The sequence below is a fragment of the Podarcis melisellensis genome, assembly GCF_964234715.1.
Source record: "Podarcis melisellensis genome assembly, chromosome: 10".
Classification (NCBI taxonomy): domain Eukaryota; kingdom Metazoa; phylum Chordata; class Lepidosauria; order Squamata; family Lacertidae; genus Podarcis; species Podarcis melisellensis.
The window spans coordinates 72,524,327-72,550,404 of record NC_138542.1 but is presented as its reverse complement, the minus strand read 5'-3'; the positions used below and the strand labels follow the sequence as shown (position 1 = coordinate 72,550,404).

General features: G+C 48.0%; 2 protein-coding genes across 3 annotated transcripts; one reads left to right on the top strand and one right to left on the bottom strand.

The window, feature by feature from the left end:
- The first annotated feature begins 1,090 nt into the window (after nt 1-1,090).
- LOC309378796 (C-type lectin PAL-like) lies at nt 1,091-25,750 on the top strand. Of its 2 annotated transcripts, XR_014172162.1 has the most exons (6): nt 1,091-1,370; nt 4,073-4,155; nt 4,701-4,835; nt 5,946-6,057; nt 8,033-8,579; nt 25,733-25,750. XR_014172162.1 is itself a non-coding variant. In XM_081927474.1 (5 exons), the coding sequence occupies exons 1-5, from the start codon at nt 1,178-1,180 to the stop codon at nt 8,113-8,115; spliced, it is 606 nt and encodes a 201-aa protein (XP_081783600.1). In that variant the 5' UTR covers nt 1,091-1,177; the 3' UTR covers nt 8,116-9,948. The 2 variants fall into 2 exon arrangements, 1 of the variants encoding a protein (XP_081783600.1); XM_081927474.1 differs by lacking the exon at nt 25,733-25,750 and having other exon boundaries at nt 8,033-9,948.
- Nucleotides 11,062-19,229, bottom strand: LOC309378814 (C-type lectin-like). Its single transcript, XM_081927513.1, has 6 exons — nt 19,115-19,229; nt 18,562-18,631; nt 16,812-16,903; nt 15,215-15,367; nt 12,553-12,661; nt 11,062-11,346 (listed from the first exon to the last, which is right to left on the bottom strand). The coding sequence occupies exons 2-6, from the start codon at nt 18,623-18,625 to the stop codon at nt 11,279-11,281; spliced, it is 486 nt and encodes a 161-aa protein (XP_081783639.1). The 5' UTR covers nt 18,626-18,631; nt 19,115-19,229; the 3' UTR covers nt 11,062-11,278.
- Nucleotides 25,751-26,078: the final 328 nt, after the last annotated feature.

The window sequence follows — 26,078 nt, the reverse complement described above, 5'->3', positions numbered from 1 at the left end:
TGACCTTGGGCTAGTCACACCTCTCTGAAGTCTCTCAGCCCCACTCACCTCACAGAGTGTTTGTTGTGGGGGAGGAAGGGAAAGGAGAATGTTAGCCGCTTTGAGACTCCTTTGAGTAGTGATAAAGCGGGATATCGAAGCCAAACTCTTCTCCTCTCATTCTTCCCTTACTTAAAATGTTTTGAAGCTGGTAAAATTGTATGAAAAGTAGCAGGAAAGGGACAGCCTTCACCTCATCTTGGCCAATGCGTGGGCTGATGCAGCAGGACTCTTCCCACGTTCCTGCGTTGTCCTCCTCTAGGATGATTCTCCTGGCTAATTTCCACTTCATAGAAGTTGGATATTGGGCCGTCAATGGTAGCTCTCAGATGAAATAGATCTCTGTGTACTTTTGTGCTCAGATGTAAAAGATCTCGGTGTGTATTTGGCTTCCCTTCTGCTGCCAAGTGTCTACCACCACATTCTCTCACCCACCTTTTAGGCTATAAATGCTCCATAACCACCCGTTTTCTAGCCTGGAGTCTTTCAACCCTCATTTGCTGGAATAAAGAACAAGAATCAACTCAGAGAGAGACAAATTAAATCAGGTGAGTTATCTTTCCCCTTTTGATCTCTTTGACTCTCCATCAGGGCAAGTGAGCATGTGGAGACACTTGCCTCATGTAGGTAGGGCTCTGGTGGCATCAAAGACTTCTTTGGATGGTGTCAGGAATGAGCTAGCTCCAAGCGAAGGTTTGCAGCCAACTATAGAAAGCAGCCAGGAACAGAGAGGCTTAGATGTTAGTCAGGCAGGAGAGAGTCAGCAGCTGTAGACTTTGGCTCTTCCTGAACTTGATGGCTGAAAGCAGGCCAAAGCTCGCAGGAAGCACAAACAGGTGCAAACAGACTAAGAGATAGCCTCTCAGAACAGGAAGAGGTTGGAGCTGATCCACTAAGTCCCAAGAGTTGGCAAATGGGAGGGCTGCTAGATAGGAAGCAAAAGACGAGGCACAAGGGTTGTAAGTTCAATATCTTCTGTTGAGACCGGAAGGAGTCTTCAGAAGGGTCATCTTGAATAATGATGCCAGAGGCTTTGTTAGAGCCGTCCGGAGCTATCTCTTTGTATTTACAACAAATCCTCCTTTTTAATTATCTGCGCTTACTGTGTTATCAAGCTGGGAACTTGGACTCCTGACCGATGGTATTTAAAAAAGCAGCACTGATGCACCACCTTCTTTTAGCCAAGATTGGAAAGCTGTTTTCTTTCAGCTTTTCTTCTTTCTCTCGCCAAGGACAGATGCAGCCCATATCCTCCAGCTGGCCCAGCCTCTTCATCACCAGCCTTGTTCTGTTCTGTGAGCTCTCGGTGGGCTCTGGGGAGAACCCATCAGGTGGCCATGTATCTTTGCATCTCACGAGTGGTAGATGTGATCTGTATGCATCTCATTCTCCAGACTTCACTACTGCACATAGCTGCCAACTTTTCCCTTTTCTTGCGAGGAATCCTATTCAGAATAAGGGAATTTCCATTTTAATTTTTTTTTAATAAGATATTTATTAAGATTTTTTAGAAAGATACATAAGAACATATAAAAAGTCAAACAATACAAAACATAAAGCAAAGAAGATAGAGAATACATAAAAAAAGAAAGAATAAACATTTTCCCCTTTAAAGTTCTGAATTTCTTAACCCTGTTTCTTGGCTTCCCCACACCTCCCTTCCTTGTGTTCCTGTTTATACCATCAGATTCAGCAAATCCCTATCCTCTTTCAAATCTCGTTATCTATTAAAATATTTAAGTAAGTCTTATTTCCAAACTTTCATCCCTATTGCATTCCTTATTGCATAGTCATAACTTATTCACTAATGCCATATTATTTTATATCTCACATCATTTTAACATTCATGGATTTTACAATGTGTCTGCAGGTAGTCTTTAAATTTCTTCCAGTCCTTTTCCACCAAGTCTTCTCCCTGGTCTCGGATTCTGCCAGTCATTTCTGCCAGGGAATTTCCGTTTTAAAAAGGGAAACGTTGACAGCTATGCTACTGCAGTGTGCTGTATTGGGGGTCTGTCTTCCTAACCCGCTTGCAGCCGTCAGCTTAAACAGCACTTGTATGTTGTACTGGCCGTACCGGCTTCCAGTACTTGTGCTGGCCCAGATTAACATTTTGGTTTTGACCTTTGAGGCCCCTGAATGAGTCAGTCCTATGCTATATCTATTGAACTTATCATGCTTTTACCATCTTGCCTGCACACCGATTTCCCGATTAGAAGCCGTCTTGGTGTGTCCACCACCTTTACCTGTCCAAACAAAAAAAAATCCTTCCAGTAGCACCTTAAAGACCAACTAAGTTAGTTCTTGGTATGAGCTTTCGTGTGCATGCACACTTCTTCAGATACACAGAACTAACTTAGTTGGTCTTTAAGGTGCTACTGGAAGGAATTTTTTTTGTTTTGACTATGGCAGACCAACACGGCTACCTATCTGTAACTTTACTTGTCCAGTGAGTGACCATATGAGAAAAGGCCATTTCTGCAGCGGCTAGGCATTTTTGAAACTCCCGGTACAGCTGCAGCGGACAGCCATGCCTTTCAGAAGGCCTCAGAGAGGCACTTGTTTCGAATAGCCTCTCCCTGAGTCATTTTTGCCCCATTTTTTGGAATAGCTTTCTTTATTGTTCATTTTCTTGCCCTGGCCATTTGCTTGCGGGTAGGAAAACGGCATATACCATATTTGTCTGTGTATAACACACCCCCGTGTATAAGATGCCCCCTATTTCTGGGGACTCAAAATTAAGAAAATGGGGGGAGATTGCCAAGAGTTGTTAAGCTTTTTTGGGGGCGGATTGCCAAAAGTCGCTCACTCGATGCACTGATGCTTACAATCGCACGCATTGCCAAAGCCACCAACAGACTGCCCAATCTCTGACGACAGACTCCAATCAAATTCCCAATTGCCGCAAAGGCAGACAATCGCTAACAGCACTTGCCACAATCAACAATCACCCATCCTATCGTCGCTGATAATCTCCTCCTCGGGGCTGCAACCAATCACCTATCACACCTCAGCACTACCCATGTATAGGTAAAGGTAAAGGGACCCCTGACCATTAGGTCCAGTTGTGGCCGACTCTGGGGTTGCGGCACTCATCTCGCTTTACTGGCCGAAGGAGCCGGCGTACAGCTTCTGGGTCATGTGGCCAGCATGAATAAGCCACTTCTGGTGAACCAGAGCAGCGCACGGATATGCCATTTACCTTTCCGCTGGAGTAGTACCTATTGATCTACTTGCACTTTGACGTGCTTTCAAACTGCTAGGTTGGCAGGAACCAAATTTCAAACATACCGTATTATTTGCTCTATAGGACACACTTTTTCCCTCCTAAAAAGCAAGGGAAAATGTGTGTGCGTCCTATGGAGCGAATGCAGGGGGGAGACACAATCTGCATGCGCTCTAGCGGGCTTTTCCCCAGGAGGGAGAGGGACTGACTGGCCTCATCAGTCACTTCTCCCACCTCGTAGAAAAGCCCACAGGAGCCACGCACCCTTTAAAGAGTGTGTGGCTTCTGTGGGCTTTTGCGAGAGGTGAGGGAATCCCCCCACCTCCCAGAAAAGCCAGGAGAAGCCGTGCAGCCCTTTTAAAGAGCGTGTGGCTTCTGCCGGTTTTGCGGGAGGTGGGGGAATTCCCCCACCTCCTGCAAAAGCAGGGCGACGGTCTGGGAGAAGCACACAGACTGCCTGCAGCCTGTCCGCTGCTCCCAGAGCTGGGGGGGGGGGGTTAATCATATTTTTCCCCCTTGATTTCCCCCTCTGAAAACTAGGTGCGCCCTATGGAGCGAAAAATACGACAATTTTTAAGTAAAAAACCCCCCTAGTCTTATACATGGAATAATACGGTGATTTTTTTAAAAAACAACAACAACAAGAACAAGGAAAATAAAGCGAGTGATATGGGTTGTGACTCTTCCCCACATTCTTTCAACAGGAGGTGGGGGCGGTGATCACTCTGAGCAGATTTTATTATGCTCATTTCATGTGCAGCTATTGTCATGTTGAATGCTAATGCCCTCCCTTTCCTTTACCTCCAGCTTGTCTCCCGGACTGGCAGGGATGGGGTAATGCCTGCTATAAAGTCTTTGACGACCCACCACTTTCATGGCATGAGGCAGAAGTGAGAAGGGCATCTGGGTGCTTTTGGGGGGGGGTATGAACCTAGAATAAATTTGGTGCGATTAGCACGTTGAGGAGACCCTCCTTATTTCACTTGTCCTGAAATAACACACAAACCAAAACACAGCTATCTTTTGAAAGTTGCAAAGTGGCTCTCCCAGAAAATAATATGGGGCAAACGTGCATATTTGGGGGGAAATGGGTATAATGCAGATATTGCTGACAATAACATCGAAAGGTGCAGTGTGAAGATGAAGAAACAAAGATATAAATGGGCAGGTTATCCCATCTATCTTCTGCAGCGGCCAAACAAAACCTGCATTTCCAGGCTGTCGGACGTTGGACCTTGATTTCAATGTATTGAAATGTATTGAAATCAATATTCAATCAATGTATTCAATGAAATCAATATTCAATCAATGTATTCAATATTCAATCAATGTATTGAAATCAATATTCAAGCCAATATTCAACCCAAGCCTGACTTTCAGGACATTTCTAAGGTACACCTAGTTGCATTCAACTCATATTTTTGTTACCTCTCAGGAAGCCTGCCATAAATATGATCCCAATGACCACCTCGCATCTCTGCATGATGCAGAAGACCTGCGCTTGTTAGCTCTCCACCTTTCAGCTTCACAAGTCCAACACGTTTGGATCGGACTATCTGACCAAGATAAGGTGAGCATCCAAGCCTTTCTTCTCCTTCTCTCCTTGCCCAGTCAGAGCTAATAGTGAATGAATTCTGTGGGAAGGGTATTCCATGAAGCTTCCACAGCTGATGCCCTTGAGATGTTCTGGGCTACACCTGCCCTAACCACCTTTCAAAACCAACATGTGAAATTACTGTGAAAGCTAAAACTAATGGGTGTGGGAATGTAACCCACTGGGAGCAGTCAAGTACAACATTCCTTGTTTTCCTAGAGTGGACATGCAAAGGAATGTTTGGTCCAGCCAGTTGAAACTTCCTGTTCCTCCTGGCTTGGAGCATCCTTCCTTGCATGTGACTAGTGGGTGAGAGTGACCTTTCCAGACCTGGTAGAAGGCCAAGGCATACTGCCACTCTCCCTCTCTTCCATCTTCCTTTCATCCTGCAAACTTCCTGGACTCAACTGCTGGCTGCCAGCCAAGCAGTCACCCAGGTCATCTCCCTTATGGGGTAATCCCGTTAGTATAAATTTGTAACTTTAAGCCTTAAGCCTGCCTTCAGGGCATTCACTATGCTCTGCGTGACCGTGAGCAAACTTTCTTTTTGTTGCTTATGAATAATACTGTAGTGTCTTTAGTCTTTTATGAGGGATTCAAGGGGTCTTGCCAGGAAAATATTAATTAAAACACATTTCAATCTGGACAAGCCAGACGGAATTGCGTATTGTCTTAAGAAACTCACATGAGTTTGCAACTAGTTTTCTGCTGTGTAAAGGGGAATGGACTCTGCTAAGTAAAGGAACTTGCTAGCGCAAGTCATGAAGGATATTAATAATAAATATATCCTCTTCTGCCACCCTGAACATTCCCACAATGGGAAGATCAGCCACTCTTTCTCATTTTAGTTTCACACAGTTTTTAAGAACTCAAATATTTCCGGGGGGGGGGGAGCAGAATTCTGCTTGTCTTCCCCACCCCAACTCTCCTTGCTCCCTCCTCCACACCCCAAAGGGTCATCGTGGGCTCCTGGTTGATGTCCTGCTAGTCAAGATTTTCTATGGTTCATTTGGGTGGAATGATCACATAGCATGTTGTGTGTACTGGTGGGTCTGTTTGTGACCTGTTCTTTCTGCATCCCTACAGGATGGAAAATGGGAGTGGTCAGATGGAACTGAAGCCTCCTTTATGCCTTGGGGTAAGGGGGAACCTGACGATTCTGGCGTCAAGTTTTGTGTCTTCTTGTCTCACCAAGATGGTAAGGAGTCAGCTTTCAGGACCTGGTCTTTGTGTTGGGGGAGTTAGGTGGCTATCAAATGCTTTGCTAGTGATACCTGCTAGCCAAATGTGTTTACACAGCAATCAATCAATCAATCAATCAATCAATCAATCACCCATCCATCTGGCTGGGTTTCCCCAGCCACTCTGGGCAGCTCCCAACAGAATATTAAAAATACAATAAAACATCAGACATTAAAAACTTCCCTAAACAGGGCTGCCTTCAGATGTCTTCTAAAAGTCAGATCATTGTTTATTTCATTAACATCTGATGGCAGGGTGTTCCACAGGGTGGGTGCCACCACCGAGAAGGCCCTCTGCCTGGTTCCATGTAACTTCACTTTTAGCAGTGAGGGAACCACCAGAAGGCCCTCGGAGATGGACCTCAGAGTCCAGGCTGGATGATGGACGTGGAGACGCTCTTTCAGTTCTACAGGGCCGAGGCTGTTTAAGGCTCTAAAGGTCAGCACTTTGAATTGTGCCTGGAAATGTACTGGGAGCCAATCTGGGTATTTCAGGACTGACCTTATATGGTCTTGGTGGCTGCTCCCAGTCTCCAGTCTGGCTGCTGCATTCTGGATTAGTTGCAGTTTCTGGGTCACGTTCAAAGGTAGCCCCACATAGAGCACATTGCAGTAGTCCACGTGGGTGCCACTACCAAGAAGGCCCTCTGCCTGGTTCCCTGTAACCTCACTTCTCACAGGGAGGGAACCGCCAGAAGGCCCTTGGAGCTGTATGGGCGGAACGATGGGGGTGGAGAAGCTCCTTCAGATATGTGAGCGTAACAACTATGCATGCAGTCTTGAGATCTACATTTGACTCTGATGCCTTAACACCTCTTGCAAGCGAATTTAATAGTTTGCACAGCGGTACGGTAGAGAATGGGGGACGCGGGTGGCACTGTGGTCTAAACCACAGAACCTAGGGCTTGCCGATCAGAAGGTCGGCAGTTCGAATCCCTGCAATGGGGTGAGCTCCCGTTGCTCAGTTCCAGCTCCTGCCAACCTAGCAGTTCGAAAGCACATCAAAGTGCAAGTAGATCAATAGGTACCGCTCCAGCGGGAAGGTAAACAGTGTTTCCATGCGCTGCTCTGGTTCGCAAGAAGTGACTTAGTCATGCTGGCCACATGACCCGGAAGCTGCACGCTGGCTCCCTCGACCAGTAAAGCAAGATGAGCACCACAACCCCAGTCATTCATGACTGGACCTAATGGTCAGGGGTCCCTTTACCTTTACGGCAGAGAATAGGCTGTGAGTGTTAATTTATGCACGCAGAGAGAAAGGACAAGAAAGGGTTAATCTAGGTGTGCTTCCGCCGCACCTGCAGCTGGCTGGGTGTGAGTCAGCAAGCATGAGAGTGAGTCAGACTGAGTCAGCACAATATAAAGTATAAATACCTGTTGTTTGCAGCAAGTTTGCCTCAGGCTCTTGCCTTTTGGCTAGAACCTAAACTGTTTTGGAACACTGTAAGGAGGACGCAGGTGGCACTGTGGGTTAAACCACAGAGCCTAGGACTTGCCGATCAGAAGGTCGGCGGTTCGAATCCCCACGACGGGGTGAGCTCCCATTGCTGGGTCCCTGCTCCTGCCAACCTAGAAGTACAAAAGCAAGTAGATAAATAGGTACCACTAAGGCGGGAAGGTAAACGGCGTTTCTGTGCGCTGCTCTGGTTCGCAAGAAGTGGCTTAGTCATGCTGGCCACATGACCCAGAAGCTGTACGCCGGCTCCCTTGCCAATAAAGTGAGATGAGCATCGCAACCCGAGTCGGTCACGACTGGACCTAATGGTCAGGGGTCCCTTTACCTTTACCTAAGGAGGACGTGCTGCTCAAAATACTTTGCTGTGATCCGAGTGTTTTGCCAAAAAGAACTGAAACCTGTTTGTTTTCCTTGGGCTGGATGTGCTCAGGACAAGTGTTGACTCTGACTAAGCTTGTCTCTCTTTCTCCTTCCAGGTTTTCAGAAATTTAGAACTGACCGTTGCCCATACGTTGTGTCCTACGTTTGTGAGCATAAGACAAAGTGTTGGGGTCCGTGACCTCATCCCTGCCCCTGGATGACTCCATCAAACCCAAGAGGCTTCCATCCCACTTAGTTGCTGAGGTCCCTCAGCCCTGCCTTTCCAGCTGTACCTTTTTAGTGCCCCACTAGATCATGGTCCACTTACTGCTCTCACAATGGCCAACTAGATGTTCCCATGGGAATCCTGGAAGTACGACTGAGTGCAAGAGCACCTTCCCCTGTGAGCCAAGGATGAACGATCTCTGTAGACCTTCAGATGGAACAAAGCTGTATCATCCCAGACCATTGCCCTGCTGGTGGCATTTGTGCCCTTTGGGGTTCCTTATAAGTCAGCAGGGAATGCGGGTGGCGCTGTGGGTTAAACCACACAGCCTAGGACTTGCCGATCAGAAGGTTGGCGGTTCGAATCACCGCGACGGGGTGAGCTCCCGTTGCTCGGTCCCTGCTCCTGCCAACCTAGCAGTTTGAAAGCACATCAAAGTGCAAGTAGGTAAATAGGTACCGCTCAGGCGGGAAGGTAAACGGCATTTCTGTGCGCTGCTCTGGTTCACCAGAAGCGGCTTAGTCATGCTGGCCACATGACCCGGAAGCTGTACGCCGGCTCCCTCAGCCAATAAAGCGAGATGAGCGTCGCAACCCCAGAGTCGGCCACGACTGGACCTAACGGTCAGGGGTCCCTTTAACTTTACCTTTTATAAGTCAGCATAGTCACCCAGCAAAATCTTCAAGAATCTTCGTCCTCAGTTCAGCTCATCTGCTGGGGATCTCCCATGTGGGAATAAACAGCTCACCTATTTCTGTTCTGCTTAAAGAATTTGTTGAACTTGCAATATTACAAATTATACTACTGGTCCAATAAAGAAACATATAAAGTATATAAAAAAATCATTCTGTCTCACTGCTCTTCAGCCCTCTGGCCAGAGCAACGGCCTTCATGGGACACGCCACAGGCTTGCACACCCTCTCCTCTAGAGAAGGGGTTGGCAAAGTTTTTGTGGCTTGGGCCGGTTCATGGTCCCAAATGCACAAATGCTATTTCTGGTGCTCCTTCTGGCACAGAGGAGGCGTGCACAGCTTCTCATTGGCTGCAGTAGCTTCCTGCAGCCAATGGGAAGCCGGCCAGCGTCATGGAAGACGGTCCGCACTCTGCTCCATGCTGGTCTAGCGCGGCACACAGGAGCCGACCGGGTGGGAGGCGGGAGTCACCGAGTGGGGGGCAGGGGTCCATGGGCAGGTTAAACGACCCCCATGGGCCGCTTGTGGGTAGGGTATTACTCAGAAGGGTGGTGGGAATGGGTGAAATCAGTATTTGATCCCCTATCAACCAGCCAGATGTCAGGCTACCTGGTATCTTCACTGTATGTAACGAGCTGAGATTAGAAGCACCTGTTGTAAGGAAGAGGTCTTACCTGTAACCCCAGCTCCTTACAGTACCTGTACAAAAGACACCTGTCGACAGAAGCAATCAATCCAGCAGATTTCAAAGCAGCCACCAAGACCAAAGAGCTGTCCAAGGATGTCAGGGACAAGACTGTAGACCTGCACAAGGCTGGACTGGGAGGCAACAAAGGAGTGGCTCAAGAATCCCATCGAAAATCTGTGGAGGGAGCTGAAGGTTTGAGTAGCTACACATCAGCCTCGAAATCTTACTGACTTGGAGAGGATCTGCAAAAAGGAGTGGGACAAAAGGCCTCCTGAGATCTGTGCAAACCTGGTGGCCACCTACAAGAAACGTCTGACCTCTGTACTTGCCAACAAGGGTTTTGCCACCAAGTCCTAAGTCATCTTTTGCAAAAGGGATCAAATACTTATTTCACTCATTATAATGCACATCAATCTCTGACTTTTGTCTTCTGGGTTTCCGGGGGTTTTTCCTGTTGTTATTCTGTCTCTCACAGCTACAATAAAAATACCATTAAAATTATGGAATGGTCATTTCTTCGTCAGAGGGCAAACGGGCAAATTTAGCAGGGGATCAAACACTTCCCCCCCTCACTGTACATTGCACGGGGGGGAGGGGCAGTGTTCCACAGAAACCCTGTTTGCCAGGAAACCTGATAATGGTCAAACATTGCTCTACCTGGGCAGCCTGGCCATTCTTTTGTGAATGTAAATGATTTAATTCCCGAGTCCAGGTCACAGGCTCATCTTATTCACTTATGTGTGTACATAAGCCCTTAAGACAGCTAAGCAAAAGACAATGGAGGGGCTTTCCCGTTCCCGCCCTCCTTGCAGAGAAATACTTGAGGTGAGTTTGGGAGAGTCAAAATGGTTTCAGGATTGCTCTCTTGGGCTCCATGATCACTGCAGATGGTGACAGTAGTCGTGAAATTAAAAGATGCCTGCTTCTTGGGAGGAAAGCAATGACAAACCTAGACAGCATCTTAAAAAGCAGAGACACCACCTTGCCAACAAAGGTCCGTATAGTTAAAGCTATGGTTTTCCCAGTAGTGATGTATGGAAGTGAGAGCTGGACCATAAAGAAGGCTGATCGCCAAAGAACTGATGCTTTTGAATTCTGGTGCTGGAGGAGACTCTTGAGAGTCCCATGGACTGCAAGAAGATCAAACCTCTCCATTCTGAAGGAAATCAGCCCTGAGTGCTCACTGGAAGAACAGATCCTGAAGCTGAGGCTCCAATACTTTGGCCACCTCATGAGAAGAGAAGACTCCCTGGAAAAGACCCTGATGATGGGAAATATGGAGAGCATATAAGGGGATGACAGAGGACGAGATGGTGGGACAGTGTTCTCGAAGAGACCAGCATGACTTTGACCAAACTGCGGGAGGCAGTGGAAGACAGGAGTGCCTGGCGTGCTCTGGTCCAGGGGGTCACGAAGAGTCGGAAATGACTAAATGACTAAACAACAACTATTTCAGACATGTGGTTATGTATGTGTTTGCTATGACCTTAGAATTCCTATAACAGGTGGCTTAAATGAAAACAGGAGAAAGAGCCGCAGGTGTATGGAAGAGAATTTATTTGCCACAGGAGAGAAATTATGTTCCGCTGAGCGATGGGAGTTTTAATCCCAAACCTCTGGTGGGCACCAGGTTGGGGAAGCATGGGCTTGGGCTTCAGAGCACAATAGATGGAAAGACTTGGATTCTCGCAGGTAGAAGATGCATCTTGGTCAGTCTCCCAGGTGCTACTGAGCACATCAGAGTCTTTTCTCGGCCTCAGAGAGTGTATTTGCACAGGTAGGGGTGTTGTACGGTGCATTTTTCGTCATTCCACTTCATGTAGTCTGGAAGACAATGTGGGAGGATGTTACTAACACTCACAGCCAGCCACTTCAGTGTCCAACTTTATCGGGGAGGCAGGAAGTATTGGAAACATGTGGCAGGGAGTTACAGGGGCCCATTAGCAGCAACCCAGTGCTCTGAAACCATGCACCGTTCTCCAGCTGTGACACCAAGGGTACTCCCCACCCAAAGGGGCTCCAGGGCAGATAGTTAACTCCCTATTGACACAGTAGTTTCTGTGATTGCCTGGGACTCGGGCTCAGATTCGGAACCAGAGGAGTCTCAATCCACACCGGATCCTCTGCCTCAGGCATCATCTGAACCAAGTCTGGAGCCTGATTTTGAAGAGCCCCAGTCTGCACAGGTTCCCCTGCAACAAGGACCAGCTGGACCGAGTCAGGGGCCTGAGCCTGCCCTGGCTCCAGATGTGGGGATGACCTAGTTGCCTCCAGCTGGGCCATCACTTACAGCTGCTCCACTACCAGTTGGGTCAGGGGAGGCTGAGGCGGCCTCTGGGTCTAGTAACCCACCAACATCTCCCGAGCTGCAGAGACTAAGGTCTGAAAGAAGGAGAGACCTGAGTACTCGCAGGAGGAGTGCTCGCCTTCGGGCGAGACAGGGAGGTGAGTCACCAGGGGATCAGGACAGCCGTTACTCCGACAGAGATAAAAGGCTGTCGGGCCCTGCCCCAGGTTGCGGGAGCAACTTTGCTGCTTGCTGGAACCTGCCTGAGACCCTGTGTCTGACCTACCTAGTTTCCTGCCTTGAGACTTGCCTTGGCCCTGTTGGACTGACTCCTCACAGAAACCTTGGATTCGGAACCGAACCTGGACCGCATTGCTCAGGTTAACACCCGGGCCCAGCACGGTTTCCACAGTTGTAGATAAACAGCCCCCCCCCCCAGTGTAGCATCTAGGCAGCTATTCATAGGTGGATCTTGATGGAACAGTTGCAGCAACAGGGGGCCATCCTGCCCCACCAGTTTATGTACCTTCCCCTGACAGGCTGTACACATGTAGCCAGAGACTATGTCTACATGGAAATGTCCTCTGCTCTTCCCACTTCAGTCCCCTCCTGGTTCTGGGAGCCAGTGGTGCAGGAGAGGGTGGGGAAACACCTGGCCCTTCCCTTCCCTTCCCTGCCTCTTCCTTCAGTACTTCAGCCTCCATCTCTGAAGCACCCCATGGCTTCCTCCTCTTGCTCCTCACCATGGCTGTAGAGCTCCACACAGTGTTCGGTTCTGGGATTATTGGGTTCCTCAGGCGCCCAAGGATTGTATCTTCCAGTGGTGCCGTCTGTCCATTTGAACTGTCTGTTCTATAGAAAGAGAGCAAAAGAGACGTCGTCTCTGCTGAGGAAGAAAGGGACTTCTCCAGCCCATTCTACCCTTGTCCAATCAATGGGAATAAGAAGAACATCTGGAGACTCAGAATCCCAGTTCCCAAGTTGCTGGGACTTATCTCTGCTAATCTCAGCAGGAATCTCAGCTAAAGCATCCATGGCAGATGGTCACCCAACTTCTGCTTAAAGATCTCCAAGGAAGTAGAGTCCATCACCTCTCGTGGGAATCTGTTCCACTGCAGAATAGTGGATTCCCAACACCTGTAACCCAATCAGTATTGTGCTTGTCCATATAACACTACTTTGTAACAGTTGCTGCTTACTATGCCATAAGATCCACTGTCCTGTAATATCACATATGGTACGTACACTTATTTATGGTTTTATATTATTTTTGCTGTAGAATATGTGAGATCGTGATATTGTATTTATTTGCATTAAAGCTAAAGGGACCCCTGAACACTAGGTCCAGTCGTGGCCGACTCTGGGGTTGCGGCACTCATCTTGCTTTATTAGCCGAGAAGCCGGCATACAGCTTCCAAGTCATGTGGCCAGCAGGACTAGGCCGTTTCTGGCGAAACCAGAGCAGAACACGGAAACGCTGTTTACCTTCCCGCTGGAGCAGTATCTACTTATCTACTTGCACTTTGATGTGCTTTCGAACTGCTAGGTGGGCGGGAGCAGGGACCGAGCAATGGGAGCTCATCCCGTCACGGGGATTCGAACCGCCGACCTTCCGATCGGCAAGTCCTAGGCTCTGTGGTTTAACCCACAGCGCCACCCGCGTCCCTATTTATTTGCATTACTTAAAGCTTTAGCTACTGATGAAGCCCAGGATGGCAAAACAAGGCCAATATTCTGGAAATCCTTTTCTTAGACTTTGTGAAAGGATTTTGTGGAACTGTAACAACCTTTCATGTGGATGGTTTGGACTTTATGAGCAGACAGGTGGAATGGACACCATTGCAAGGATGGACCTTATGTATGAACTGAGTATAGAATGATCTGATCCACTGGGTCTTCTGCTTTGTTCATTTGTTGAACTTTATGAGTTACGTCTGTTGAAATTTACAATTTGATACTATGAATAGTATATCTTATTTATCTCAGAACACACCCAGTTACGTCTCATGTGTTTCTTGAGTATGTTTTACGTGACCAAAGGTCTGTTTGTCGTTGCTTTGAATAGCTCTTACTGTCCGAAAGTTTTTCCGTATGTTTAGTCGGAATCTCCTTCCTTGTAACCCATCGGTTTGGGTCCTCCATTTTTTAAAAGTCCTTCCTGCAATCATGTTCCTAACCACCACTACAAAACAGCTTCGAGGTTTGTCGGTTTGCTTTTGTTTTAAAAGAACCAATATAGGGGTGCATGCATTTTAATAAATAGAAGAGAAAGTGTTGCCTCCTCATTTTTCCACTCCCTGCTTACTAAAATTTGGCATAGCTGGAAGGCAGACTGCATCCGGTTAGCTTGTGTCAACCTGATAATGTTATCCTAAAACTTGAGGCCCAGAGATTTCTGTAGCTACTGCATAGGATAAGACCATGGCTGGGCAAACTAAGGCCCGGGGGCCGGATCCAGCCCAATTACCTTCTAAATCTGGCCCGCAGACGGTCTGGGAATCAGCGTGTTTTCACATGAGTAGAATGTGTGCTTTTATTTCAAATGCATCAATGGGTTATTTGTGGAGCACAGGAATTCATTCAATTTTTTTCTTCAAAGTGTAATCCAGGTCCCCCCCCCACAAGGTCTGAGGGGCAGTGGACTGCCCCCCTGCTGAAAAGGTTTGCTGACCCCTGGATAAGACAGTGCTTTTTGTCTTAAAAAAATGTTTAGGAGCTACTCCCATTTTCCTACTCATATTAAATACTGCCCCTCAATGAGGCCAAATGAGGTATGTGTACCCCTGTGTACCCCCAGGAAAAAAAGCACTGGGATAAGACAGCAGAGACATAAAGCTAGTGGAACTTGCCTCTGAGCAAGCATGCACTGGAGAAATTTGCAAATGTTGAGAAAATGGCTATGCCATTTGCAAAAGAAAAAAAGGGTGGGAAAGATTTATTTTCCTTCCCCCCCCACACACCTTGTTGGAAAGGATCAAGACTTGGTCCTCCAATGTTCATGCTGAAGAGGGGATCTTGGCAGGTACAGCTGTTCTCTCCCCCCCCCCCCACGGCAGCCCCACTTTCACAAAAAGCACACCTGCCGCAATCCCCTCTTCTTCAGAGATGATAAAGGTGTGGGAGACCAGTAGTCATCTTCTCCAACCAGCCACCTTCCAAAGACAGCCCCGTATGGTCAAAGTTAAGACAGGGCTCTGACTCGCATGCTGGACTCTCAGGTATTTCCCAGAAAGGTGGATGGCTAACCATTTTCCTAAACGCTCACCTGACACCTGTGTTCCCTTTTCTGCTCTTTCCCTCCATGCAGGAATCACCTCAAGGATGGTTCCCTGCCCCTTGCGGCTGCCATTTTGAACAGTCCCTGAATATTGATTAGAAAGAGGAGGACCGCCTGGCCAGACTCACGTAGTCACTCCCAGTGCTGGGGTCATACAACCCGATCCATATATGTTGTTCCTCTTTAGAGTTCTGGCTCAGATGTAGTGACAGCATCTTCATGTCGTCCTCATCGTGAATGGAGGCAAGATGGCCGTTCTCGCCAAAGGCCTGGCAGGCAATCTGAGGGAGACCAAAAAAGAGCACCCCAGAGAATGGGGGACGCCATTGGAATTGACTTGAACATCTCAGTAGGCTTCTCCTTCATTCTGTCCCTGTGCCTGGACAGCAACTTCTGAGCAGTAAGAGGAGACATTTGCAGTCCATGTATCCACCACGGGCTGAGCATGTACTGCCAAAATCACAGGAACCTAGAATTGTAGAGTTGGAAGAGACACCAAGGATCATCTAGTCCAACCCTCTGCAATGCAGGAATGTGCAACATACGGGGATCAAACCTGCGACCTTGGCATTATCAGCACCACACTCTAGAATGCACTAAGTACTAGCATGAACTGAGTTGGTGTCATAAGAAGGTAAAAGGTAAGGGACCCCTGGACAGTTCGGTCCAGTCAAAGGCAACTATGGGGTTGCGATGCTCATCTCGCCTTCAGGCCAAGGGAGCTGGTGTTTGTCCACAGACAGCTTTCCGGGTCATGTGGCCAGAAGGACTAAACCGCTTCTGGTGCACAGAGGACCGTGAGAAGTGCCACATACCTTCCCACCACAGTGGTACAGTGCTTTTTTTTCTTTAAAAAATGTTTAGGGGTACTCTCATTTTCTGACTCATATTGAAATACTACCCCTCAGTGAGGCCAAACTTAGATTCACAAAATGTTTAGGGGTATGCGTACCCCCAGAGAAAAGCACTGCCTATTTATCTATTTGAACTGCTGAGCTTTCGAACTGCTAGGCTGGCAGGAGCTGGGACAGAGCAACGGGAGCTCACCCCGTTGCGGGGATTCGAACCACCGACCATCTGATTGGCAAGCCCAAGAGGCTCAGGGGTTTAGACCACAGCGCCACCTGCATCCCACTCATGAGAACCACAAGCACAAACAAGCAGTGAGCCAAATCCCTGATAAGGACGCAAGTCAAGACAAGCACAGACTGGGAGTTTGGAAAGCCATTTTTTCCCCAGGGGGATGCACCCCACAAAGAGCTACCGTATTTTTTGCTCTATAAGGCGCACCAGACCACAAGACCCACCTTGTTTTTGGAGGAGGAAAACAAGAAAAAAAATATTCTGAATCCCAGAAGCCAGAACAACAAGAGGGATCACTGCGTAGCGCTCCCTCTTGCTGTTCTGGCTTCTGGGATAGATGCGCAGCCTGCATTCGCTCCATAAGTGGCACACACATTTCCCTTTACTTTTTAGGAGGGAAAAAGTGTGTCTTGTAGAGCAAAAAATACGGTAAGCTTCTGAATACCAGTTGCTGGAAACTGCAGGAAGAGAAAGTGCTCTTGCACCCAGATCTATCTTGCAGGCTTCCTGTAAGCCTGTGGTTGGCTGCTTTGGGAAGAGGAAACTGCACTAGATGTGTTGGCCTGATCCTGCCGGCTCTTTTACTGTGCTTAAGTTTTTAATGAAATACGTCCCTGGTTTAAGCCACTCTCAGCGTCATACCTCTGCATCTTGCCATCTCAAAGCAACATTGAAGAACCCAAAGCATTGATTATCTCGCTTGAGCCAGCCTCTGGGGCAGCTGGAGTCTGCGCCTGGTGAAAGAGAAGGGAAAGCTGAAGTACTGTCCAAGTCAGAAGAACCTAGCGGATGGGTTCACAAAACCTTTGAGCTTCCAAAGACATGGGGAGTTCTGCGAAGGGTTGTGTCCGGGGTAACTGGTAGTACTTACAGTACTTGCACTCTTCCCCAGTGGTACAGGACGAGAGGGGGTGTGAGGATACCTAGAGCTTACAGGGTTAATAGCTCAAGGGAAATGGCGTCCTGTCACTGGGGTGTGTTCGCATCTTTGTTATGTGAACGTTTTTACTTTCTGTTTTGCTGCGACAAGAGAAGCATCATGCCTTTGCTATCTTCTGGCTGATTTGTTGTTTTGCTGCTGTACAATAAACACTTCTTAGAACAGAAGGAGCTGTTGTACAAGAGTTTTACTGCATGGCTGAGATTCCTTCCACACAGTCACCCCTGCGCAAATTACTCTGCTATAGCCGGGAGAAGCAGGTTGGCACACGGACACACAGCTGTCCATCGAGGCACAGGTCAATTCTGTGTCCGGGGCAGCTGTTTACCAGCTCCATCTGGTACGCAGGATGGGACCCTCCCTGCCTGCGGACTGCCTCGCCAGAGTGGTGCATGCTCTGGTTATCTCCCGCTTGGACTACTGCAATGCGCTCTACGTGGGGATACCTTTGAAGGTGACTCGGAAACTACAACTAATCCAGAACACAGCAGCTAGACTGGTGTCTGGGAGCGGCTGCCGAGACCACATAACACCAGTCTTGAAAGACCTGCACTGGCTCCCAGTCTGTTTCCGAGCACGATTCAAAGTGTTGGTGCTGACCTTTAAAGCCCTAAATGGCCTCGGTTCGGTATATCTGAAGGAGCATCTCCACTCCCATCGTTCTGCCCGGACACTGAGGTCCAGCACCGAGGGCCTTCTGGTGGTTCCCTCACTGCGAGAAGCCAGGTTACAGGGAACCAGTCAGGGGGCCTTCTCAGTGGTGGCGCTCTTCCTGTGGAACGCCCTCCCACCAGATGTCAAAGAGAACAACAACTACCAGACTTTTAGAAGACATCTGAAGGCAGCCCTGTTTAAGGAAGCTTTTAATGTTTGATGTATTATGGTATTTTAATGTTTTGTTGGAGGCCACCCAGAGTGGCTGGGGGGGGGGCAGCCAGATGGGTGGGGTATAAATAATAAGTTGTTGTTGTTGTTGTTATTTAGGGAAGCGGACTGTTAGCAGCCTTAATGGACGCTCCATGGAACAATGAAAAGCAGGGGTGGGGCCACAGTTGCCTTGTCAGGAAGGAAGGAGCAGGATGAGGGCCCTGTCGAGGGTGGGTGAGGCCTTAAGAGGGAGGGAAGGAGGATGGCAATGCAAGCCTAATAAAGACCGAGAAGCTGAAGGAAACCCTAGAGCAGCCTTGTGCCTGCCAGATGCGTTGGGCCAAAACACAGCCCAGCTGTGTGGTGCTGAGGCTGCTGGGAATTGTAGTCCAAGCAGTTGGAGGGCACCAGGTTGGCAAAGGCTGACCTGGGGAGGGGGGAAGTGTCAATGAGGATGGAGCAAGTGGTTGTCCATTGAAGAAGAAGCGACCCCTGGGGTGGCCGGGTGCCGAGCCCACTTGGTTTTGGAGAAGACTTTACTTGGCTCATCTCAACCAGGGTTTGACGAGCCCAACTTAGTCATACCTTGCAGGGAAAGGAAAGCCAGGAAAACCACAAGGGAGAGGTTGAAGGGAGAGAACGGCCCCATCTGCACCTGTGGAGAGAGAACATTTTCTTCTAATTCTGTGAGAACAGGATGCTTGAACAGGTGGGCCACCAGCCTGACCCAGCCAGTTATTAGAATCACAGAACCTTGGAAGGGACCTTGAGGGTCATCTAGTCCAACCCCCTGCAGACGCAGGAATCCTACCAGAATTTCTTTTCCCTTCTCCCCACTCATATTCATAGATTTCTTTCTCCCTGCTTATCAAAGCTGCATTGCCCCTCAATTTTCTTTTTCTTTTCTTTTTTACAAAAAACCCAAAAACAATACACAGACTTGAATTTGGCAAGTGGTTCGTGGCATTTCTGTAAAGTTAACCAGCAATACCTCAGATAATTTAATAAACGCATCCATCAGGAGCAAATGAGAATAGGCATCTACATTTCAAAGGTAGCACCGTTTGGGTTTCATCTCATCAAAGGAGCTGCAATTACTTGGCAGAACCAAGGAGACCCAGCTGCAAAGGCTACTCACCTGTCCCTCTGCTTCGGTTGTCCAAAATGCCGAAACCTCTCTCCCTCCTCTAGAGAATTCTCAACCTCCTGGGGCATTTATCGACCAACAGTTGCGGGGACGGCGATTGCCTCTGTTGCAGGCATCAAATGCGAGCAACGTGATCCCACGCAAAAACCCCGTGGCAAGTGAGCAGTTAATGGTTACGGAAAAGTCCTAACAAACTGAACGTGGTGGGTGGAATATATAATATGTTAACTTTTCAGAGTGGTGCTTCCAACAACATCTTTTTAAAACTTTTTAAAATTGCAAAACAATTTACATAAATAAAACATAAAACACAACACAAACCGCCTCCACACACTCACACAGGACCTTCACTGCCTTCACTGGTTCTGATTTGAAAGAGAAATAAAGCTGGGTATCATCTGCATATTGATGGATACCTAGCCCAAACCCCCTGATGATCTCTCCCAGCAACTTCGTATAAATATTAAAAAGCATGGGGGAGAGGACAGAGCCCTGAGGCACCCCACAAGTGAGAGCCCAGGGGTCTTAACACTCATCCCCCACCACCACTTTCTGGACATGGCCAAGGAGAAAGGAGCGGAACAACTGTATGACACTGCACCTGGCTACCATCGCTTCTAGATAGAGAAAACTGTTCTCTGTTTTTCCCATGCATGTGTACTTCCATAAATTTCCATTCTTTCCTCAAAGAATCCTGGAGGTTGTAGTTTGTTAAGGCTGCTGGAAGGTGTTAAAGGTTAAGGGACCCCTGACCATTAGGTCCAGTCATGTCCGACTCTGGGGTTGCGACGCTCATCTCACTTTATTGGCCAAGGGAGCCGGCGTACAGCTTCCTGGTCATGTGGCCAGCATGACTAAGCCGCTTCTGGCAAACCAGAGCAGTGCATGGAAACTCTGTTTACCTTCCCGCCGGAGCAGTACTTATTGATCTACTTGTACTTTGACGTCCTTTCGAACTGCTAGGTTGGCAGGAGCAGGGACTGAACAACGGGAGCTCACCCCGTCGCGAGGATTCGAACCGCCGACCTTCTGATTGGCAAGTCCTAGGCACTGTAGGCGCCACCCGCATGCTGGAAGGTGATAGGAGACTCCTATTAACAATCAATCCCTCTCCCCAGGGAATGCTGGGAATTATAGCTCCGGGACAGGAACAATTATTTCTCAGCACCCTTAACAAGCCACAGTTTTCAGGATTCTTTGGGGGAAAGCCATGGCTGCTTCAGGCAGTGTGATACTGCTTTAAAAGTTTGGTGCAGAAGTGGCCTTAAAAGTTTCCAACTCTGCAACCTTCTTGATCCCCCTTGATCATCTGGGTTACTCTTTCTCCTTCCACGAAATAATGAGCCTGGAGGCAGCCAAAAATGCAGGAACCGGGCAAGTCAGGTTGCGGAGGTGGAAAGCCAAAATGGCGCCCACAGCCCAGCAGCTCCTTTGATTTGACAGAACAGGCACTTCATGTTCCTTGCTGGAAGCTGGATGTTTGATTCTTCCCACCCCTGACCTGATTCGAACTCTTAATGTGGGTGGGCACCCAGCAAGGTCAAGGATGCAGCTGTGTATAGGAGGCAGGAAATGCGGGGCCAGGGCCGTTCTCGTCACTCACAGAATGCTACAAAAAGAAAGAAAAGGTGTGGAAAGTAGCTTGAGAAAGCAGAGACAGTGAGAGGATTGGCAACCACTCAGCAGCTCTAGCCTCACAGTTGCCATGGGTTTCATCTACTCATTAATTTCCACCTGCATCCTTTCACACCGTTTTGCTTTGCCCACATGGAAAGTGCTCCCATGCGCTCAAACTAGAGTCCTGTTTGTCAGATGTCTGAAGACTTGTACTTAGTTTGTAGCCAATCTCAGATTGAATCTCAGAAGCCAGAAGAGCAAGAGGCATCGCTGTGCAGTGAAAGCAGCAATCCCTCTTGCTGTTTTGGCCTCTGTGATAGCTGTGCAGTCTGCTTTCGCTCCATAAGATGTGCACACATTGTGAGATTTGACCAGCTCTGGCCCATCTGGAATTGGTACAGGCTCGTCTTATCTTGAGCCCAAGCAGAGCGTAGTCCACGCAGCAAAAGGATAAGCAGGTAAATGTGCTACATGCTGACGTTATTTACAAGCTAGGCTGAGAGCATACAAACATGCACCCTGCCTCTGTGAGAGCAGAGAAGCAACTCACTCTCAACACAAAGAAACCGAGAGAACACTGAAAAACAGGAAACCAGTGTACGTCACATCCAGTCTCCCTTTCCCGTGGGAACCCAACAGTAACTCTGACTGTGGAATGTAAACGATGCCTTGTGACAAGCAGTTGCTGCACAGTGAGGGAAATTGAAACCAACACACATTTCCCCTTACTTTTTAGGAGGGAAAAAGTGAGTCTTATACAGCAAAAAATACGGTAAATAGGTACCGCTCCGGCGGGAAGGTAAACAGCGTTTCCGTGCGCTGCTCTGTTTCGCCAGAAGCGGCTTAGTCCTCCTGGCCACATGACCCGGAAGCTGTAAGCCGGCTCCCTCGGCCAGGGCCAGATTTAGGTTTCATGGGAGGGTCCTCAGAGCTGGGGGGCTGGGTTTAGTGAGGCGGCTACACCTTTGGGTCTCCCTGTTCCCAGATTCTTTTGGCTGGATTCCCCTTAGTCCATCCAGTTGTCTTAAGTGTGGGTGAGTTGAAGCAAGGCTGGGAAGTGTGGGTTTTCCCATTTCCGCTTGGTGGGCTTTATAGGGGGCAGGGAGGCAAAGATCTCCATAACTGTAATATTTGCTAATTTCCCTGTTTTGTGAGCTTGAAGCAAAAAAATCAAAATTCTGTGCCCATAAGGGCGAAATTCTGCAATCTGTATAAATTCTGGAGCCTGAGAAAACTGTACATACCTTTCCCAATTTGCATCGTGTGCTCTCCTTCTGCCAGTCACTCAGGGCCAGATTTAGGTTTGATGAGGCCCTAAGCTACCGAAGGCAATGGGTCCCTTGATATGTCCAGCTGTCCTTTGGCAACAACAAATGGTTGCTGTTTTTTGTGTGGAATATATGCTATATGGTAATTTATGGACCTAATAGGTATCTCAAGCCATTTGCCCGTGTAGCCTTGCAACCAGTCCATGCAGAATGTTGGCGCCCTATACAATGGTACCTCGAGTTACAAATGCCTCAGATTAGAAACACTTCAGGTTACAAACTCCACTAACCTGGAAGAGTTACATCAAGTTGAGAACTTTGCCCCAGGATGAGAACAGAAATCGTGTGCCGCCGGCGCCATTAGCAAAAGCACGCCTCTGGTTAAGAACAGTTTCAGGTTAAGAACGGCGCTCTGGAACAAATTAAGTTTGTAACTGGAGGTACCATTGGGGTCACGAAGAGTTGGACACGACTAAACAACTAAACAACAACAACAACTGGAGGTACCACTGTATATAGAAAGGAGCAAACCAGTGATATTTTAGGGAGTAGGCTAGCAGGCGAGGCCCATGACTTACATCATAGGAGCCTACACAACACAAAACACTGTTGCTGTATGTAGGTTTTATTTTATTTGTTGTTGTTTTTTATGTTCTGTTTTGGAAATATACATCCAGGTTTTTTTCTTGACTTTTTTGGGTGGGGCGCACAAGACAGTGGGGCCCTAAACTACAGGCTCTTTAGCTTATATGTAAATCTGGCACTGCTTGTATCATCATCATCAATCATTTTATTGGCATCACATACAAACATCCAAAACAAATCAATACAGAATTACCACTTCCCCAGTGGCACAAAACATTTGCTAAAAGTAAGGAGGCAGAGCAGTCTATCGTCACATCTCTTGGTCTGCAGTGTATTTTGACGACAAAAAACCAAATAGAGATATTTAGCCACTAACTTGATGAGCTCCTGATCATTCCCCAGTAATAGTAAATGCATGACCTCCAACTCTGGTTTCCATTTGGGGATACAGAGTTGATCTAGAAATTGCTGGTGGAGATCAGCATATAGTTTACAACTGAGAACCATATGTGTGAGGGTTTCCACCAGGTGGTCTTCACATGGTCAAGTTCTTTCTCCTTCCACCCTGCCTGAGAACCTTCCCCAAAGGAGGTTTGATGGATTTGAATTAAACCTGGCCAGCGAAAATGCCCTTCTTTCTTGAGGGTGAAGCAGGAGGAGGTTTTCCCAGGGTGAGGCTCATCCGTTGCACTGCTTGTCGCTGTGGTGCTGCCTTGCCAAAGGCAAGGTGGTTCTTTTAAAATGAGATTCAGAAGCAATATAGAATACACAAGTGAGTGAGAAGGTTAAAGATTTTATTCTAAGGCAGCAAGCAATGTATATGTATCAAGCAAGCACTTCAATCTGCCACTTAGAAGTTCTCAAGAAGCAGTGAAGTGACTCCTCCAAGTAGTCCTTCAGTCGATCAGTCCGTTCAGAAGCTTCAAAGAAACTCTGCCCAAACTATCCGATTTCATAGATAACCTGTGTATCTTTCAAGGCTGGCTATGTGCAGAGCCTCCAGTAGCCACTCCCTGCCAATGCAGGCAGCCCTGTTCAGGGAAGTTTTTAATATGTAATGATGTATTGTTTTTAATACTGATTGGGAGCCGCCCAGAGTGGCTGGGGAAACTCAGCCAGATGGGCGGGGTATAAATAATAAATTATTATTATTATATTATTATTATTATAATGCCTCACTTTCTCAAAACAAAGTCCAACTTCAAAGAAGCTACCCAGCATTATCTTCCACAACAGATTAAGGCAGCTGGGGGGGGCTTCACCCCCTCCCAACATTCTCAGGACATTAAAGACTGTTCTCACACAATCAAAAAACTTCACAAGAGCAAGGGAGAGGGCAGGAACAGAGACAGGAAGGGTAACCGTGTCAGATCACTAACTCCTCAATAATTTTTTTGTCTTCCAAGTGCATTCCCCAGACAAGTGCCCGGTGTCTACTGGCACTGGCAGGGCAGAAGGCAGGGAGCCTGACACTAGGTGGCGCTGGAGCCAATGATGAGAATCATAGGAAGGCAGACTTGGGAGCAGAGGTGGAGCTAGCTGCTCGGGCACCCAGGGGCAGGCCTAGCTGCCCTCAAGCCGGGGCGAGCGTCCCAGGGGGGTGATTGGCCCAGAGGATGGATAGCGGATAACAGATTGAGGTTGAATCCTGACAACAGAAGTACTGTTTTGCGGGGCAGGGTGTGGGCATGTGTGTGGGGGGGGACTCCCTGGTCCTGAATGGGGCAACTGTGCCCCTGAAGGACCAGATGCACAGCCTGGGAGTCATTTTGGACTCACAGCTGTCCATGGAGGCACAGGTCAGTTCTGTGTCCAGGGCAGCTGTCTACCAGCTCCATCTGGTATGCAGGACGACACCCTAATGACCTACAGACTGTCTCGCCAGAGTGGTGCATGCTCTGGTTATCTCCCGCTAGGACTACTGCAACGTGCTCTATGTGGGGCTACCTTTAAAAGTGACCCAGAAACTACAAGTAATCCAGAATGCAGCTGCTGGACTGGAGACCACATAACACCAGTCCTGAAAGACTTACATTGGCTCCCAGTACATTTTTGAACACAATTCAACGTGTTGGTGCTGACCTTTAAAGCCCTAAATGGCCTCGGCCCAGTATACATGAAGGAGCATCTCCACTCCCGTCATTCAGCCCAGACACTGAGGTCCAGCTCTGAGGGTCTTCTTGCTGTTCCCACCCTGCGAGAAGTGAGGTTGCAGGGAACCAGGCAGAGGGCCTTCTCGGTGGTGGCGCCCGCCCTGTGGAATGCCCTCCCATCAGATGTCAAGGAAATAAACAACTATCTGACTTTTAGAAGACATCTTTAGGGAAGTTTTTTAACATTTTATGTTTTATCTTGTTTTTAATATTCTGTTGGGAGCTGCCCAGAGTGGCGGGGGAAACCCAGCCAGATGGGTGGGGTATAAATAAATTGTTGTTGTTGTTGTTACTTCTGAGTAGCCATAGGGCCGCAGTTCACATTACTGGCAACTTGGGATGTGCGCCTCATATGATTTCAGCCATTACCTGTGATCCAGCCCCAGAGAGATTAACGGGGCTTGCTTCTGAGGGAGCCCATTCCCTGCTACTCTGGTTTGGCCAAGGATACTGCAACGGCTTTAAGGCACCCTGTTTTTGGTTTGTTATCTCTCCTCCCACCCCTCTCAGCCCTCTCAGCCCCCTCTTCCTCCAAGCTGGGAGAGAGCACTGGGACTTGAACCCACCACCACTTTCCTTTGGCTCCTAGAGAATTTGGGACTCTGCATGACAAAGTAAGGAGTTGTGACATTTTCATGATGGTCCCAGCATTTTTGGGACAGATGGAGATTATGGCTTGAGTTATTTGAAATCGTCTCCCCAAAAAGGAATACAGTGCAAAAGTTGACCAGTGCAACTGACCATTATTTGCTATCATATCGGGAATAAAATACCCCTGTCCTTTCCAAAAACAGAACCATTTTATTATTTTATTTTTTAAAGAGAGTAACTCAGGCTGAGAGGGATGCGGGTGGCGCTGTGGGTTAAACCACAGAGCCTAGGGCTTGCCGATCAGAAGGTTGGTGGTTCAAATCCCCGTGACGGGGTGAGCTCCCGTTACTTGGTCCCTTTTCCTGCCAACCCAGCAGTTTGAAAGCATGTCAAAGTGCAAGTAGATAAATAGGTACCACTCTGGTGGGAAGGTAAATGGCATTTCTGTGCGCTGCTCTGGTTCGCCAGAAGCGGCTTAGTCATGCTGACCACATAACCTGGAAGCTGTACGCCGGCTCCCTCGGCCAATAAAGTGAGATGGCGCTGCAAAAAGATAGGATTCCAGGTGGAAAAATCAAAGTTAGAAACGGAATTGTTAGAACCTAAGACTAAGATACTTTCAAGAATGTATAATTTGCTGCTAAAATGGAATACACAAGATGAAACGGTTAAATCGGCTATGATAAAATGGGCACAGGACATTGGGTATAATATCATGTTTGCTGACTGGGAAAGGTTATG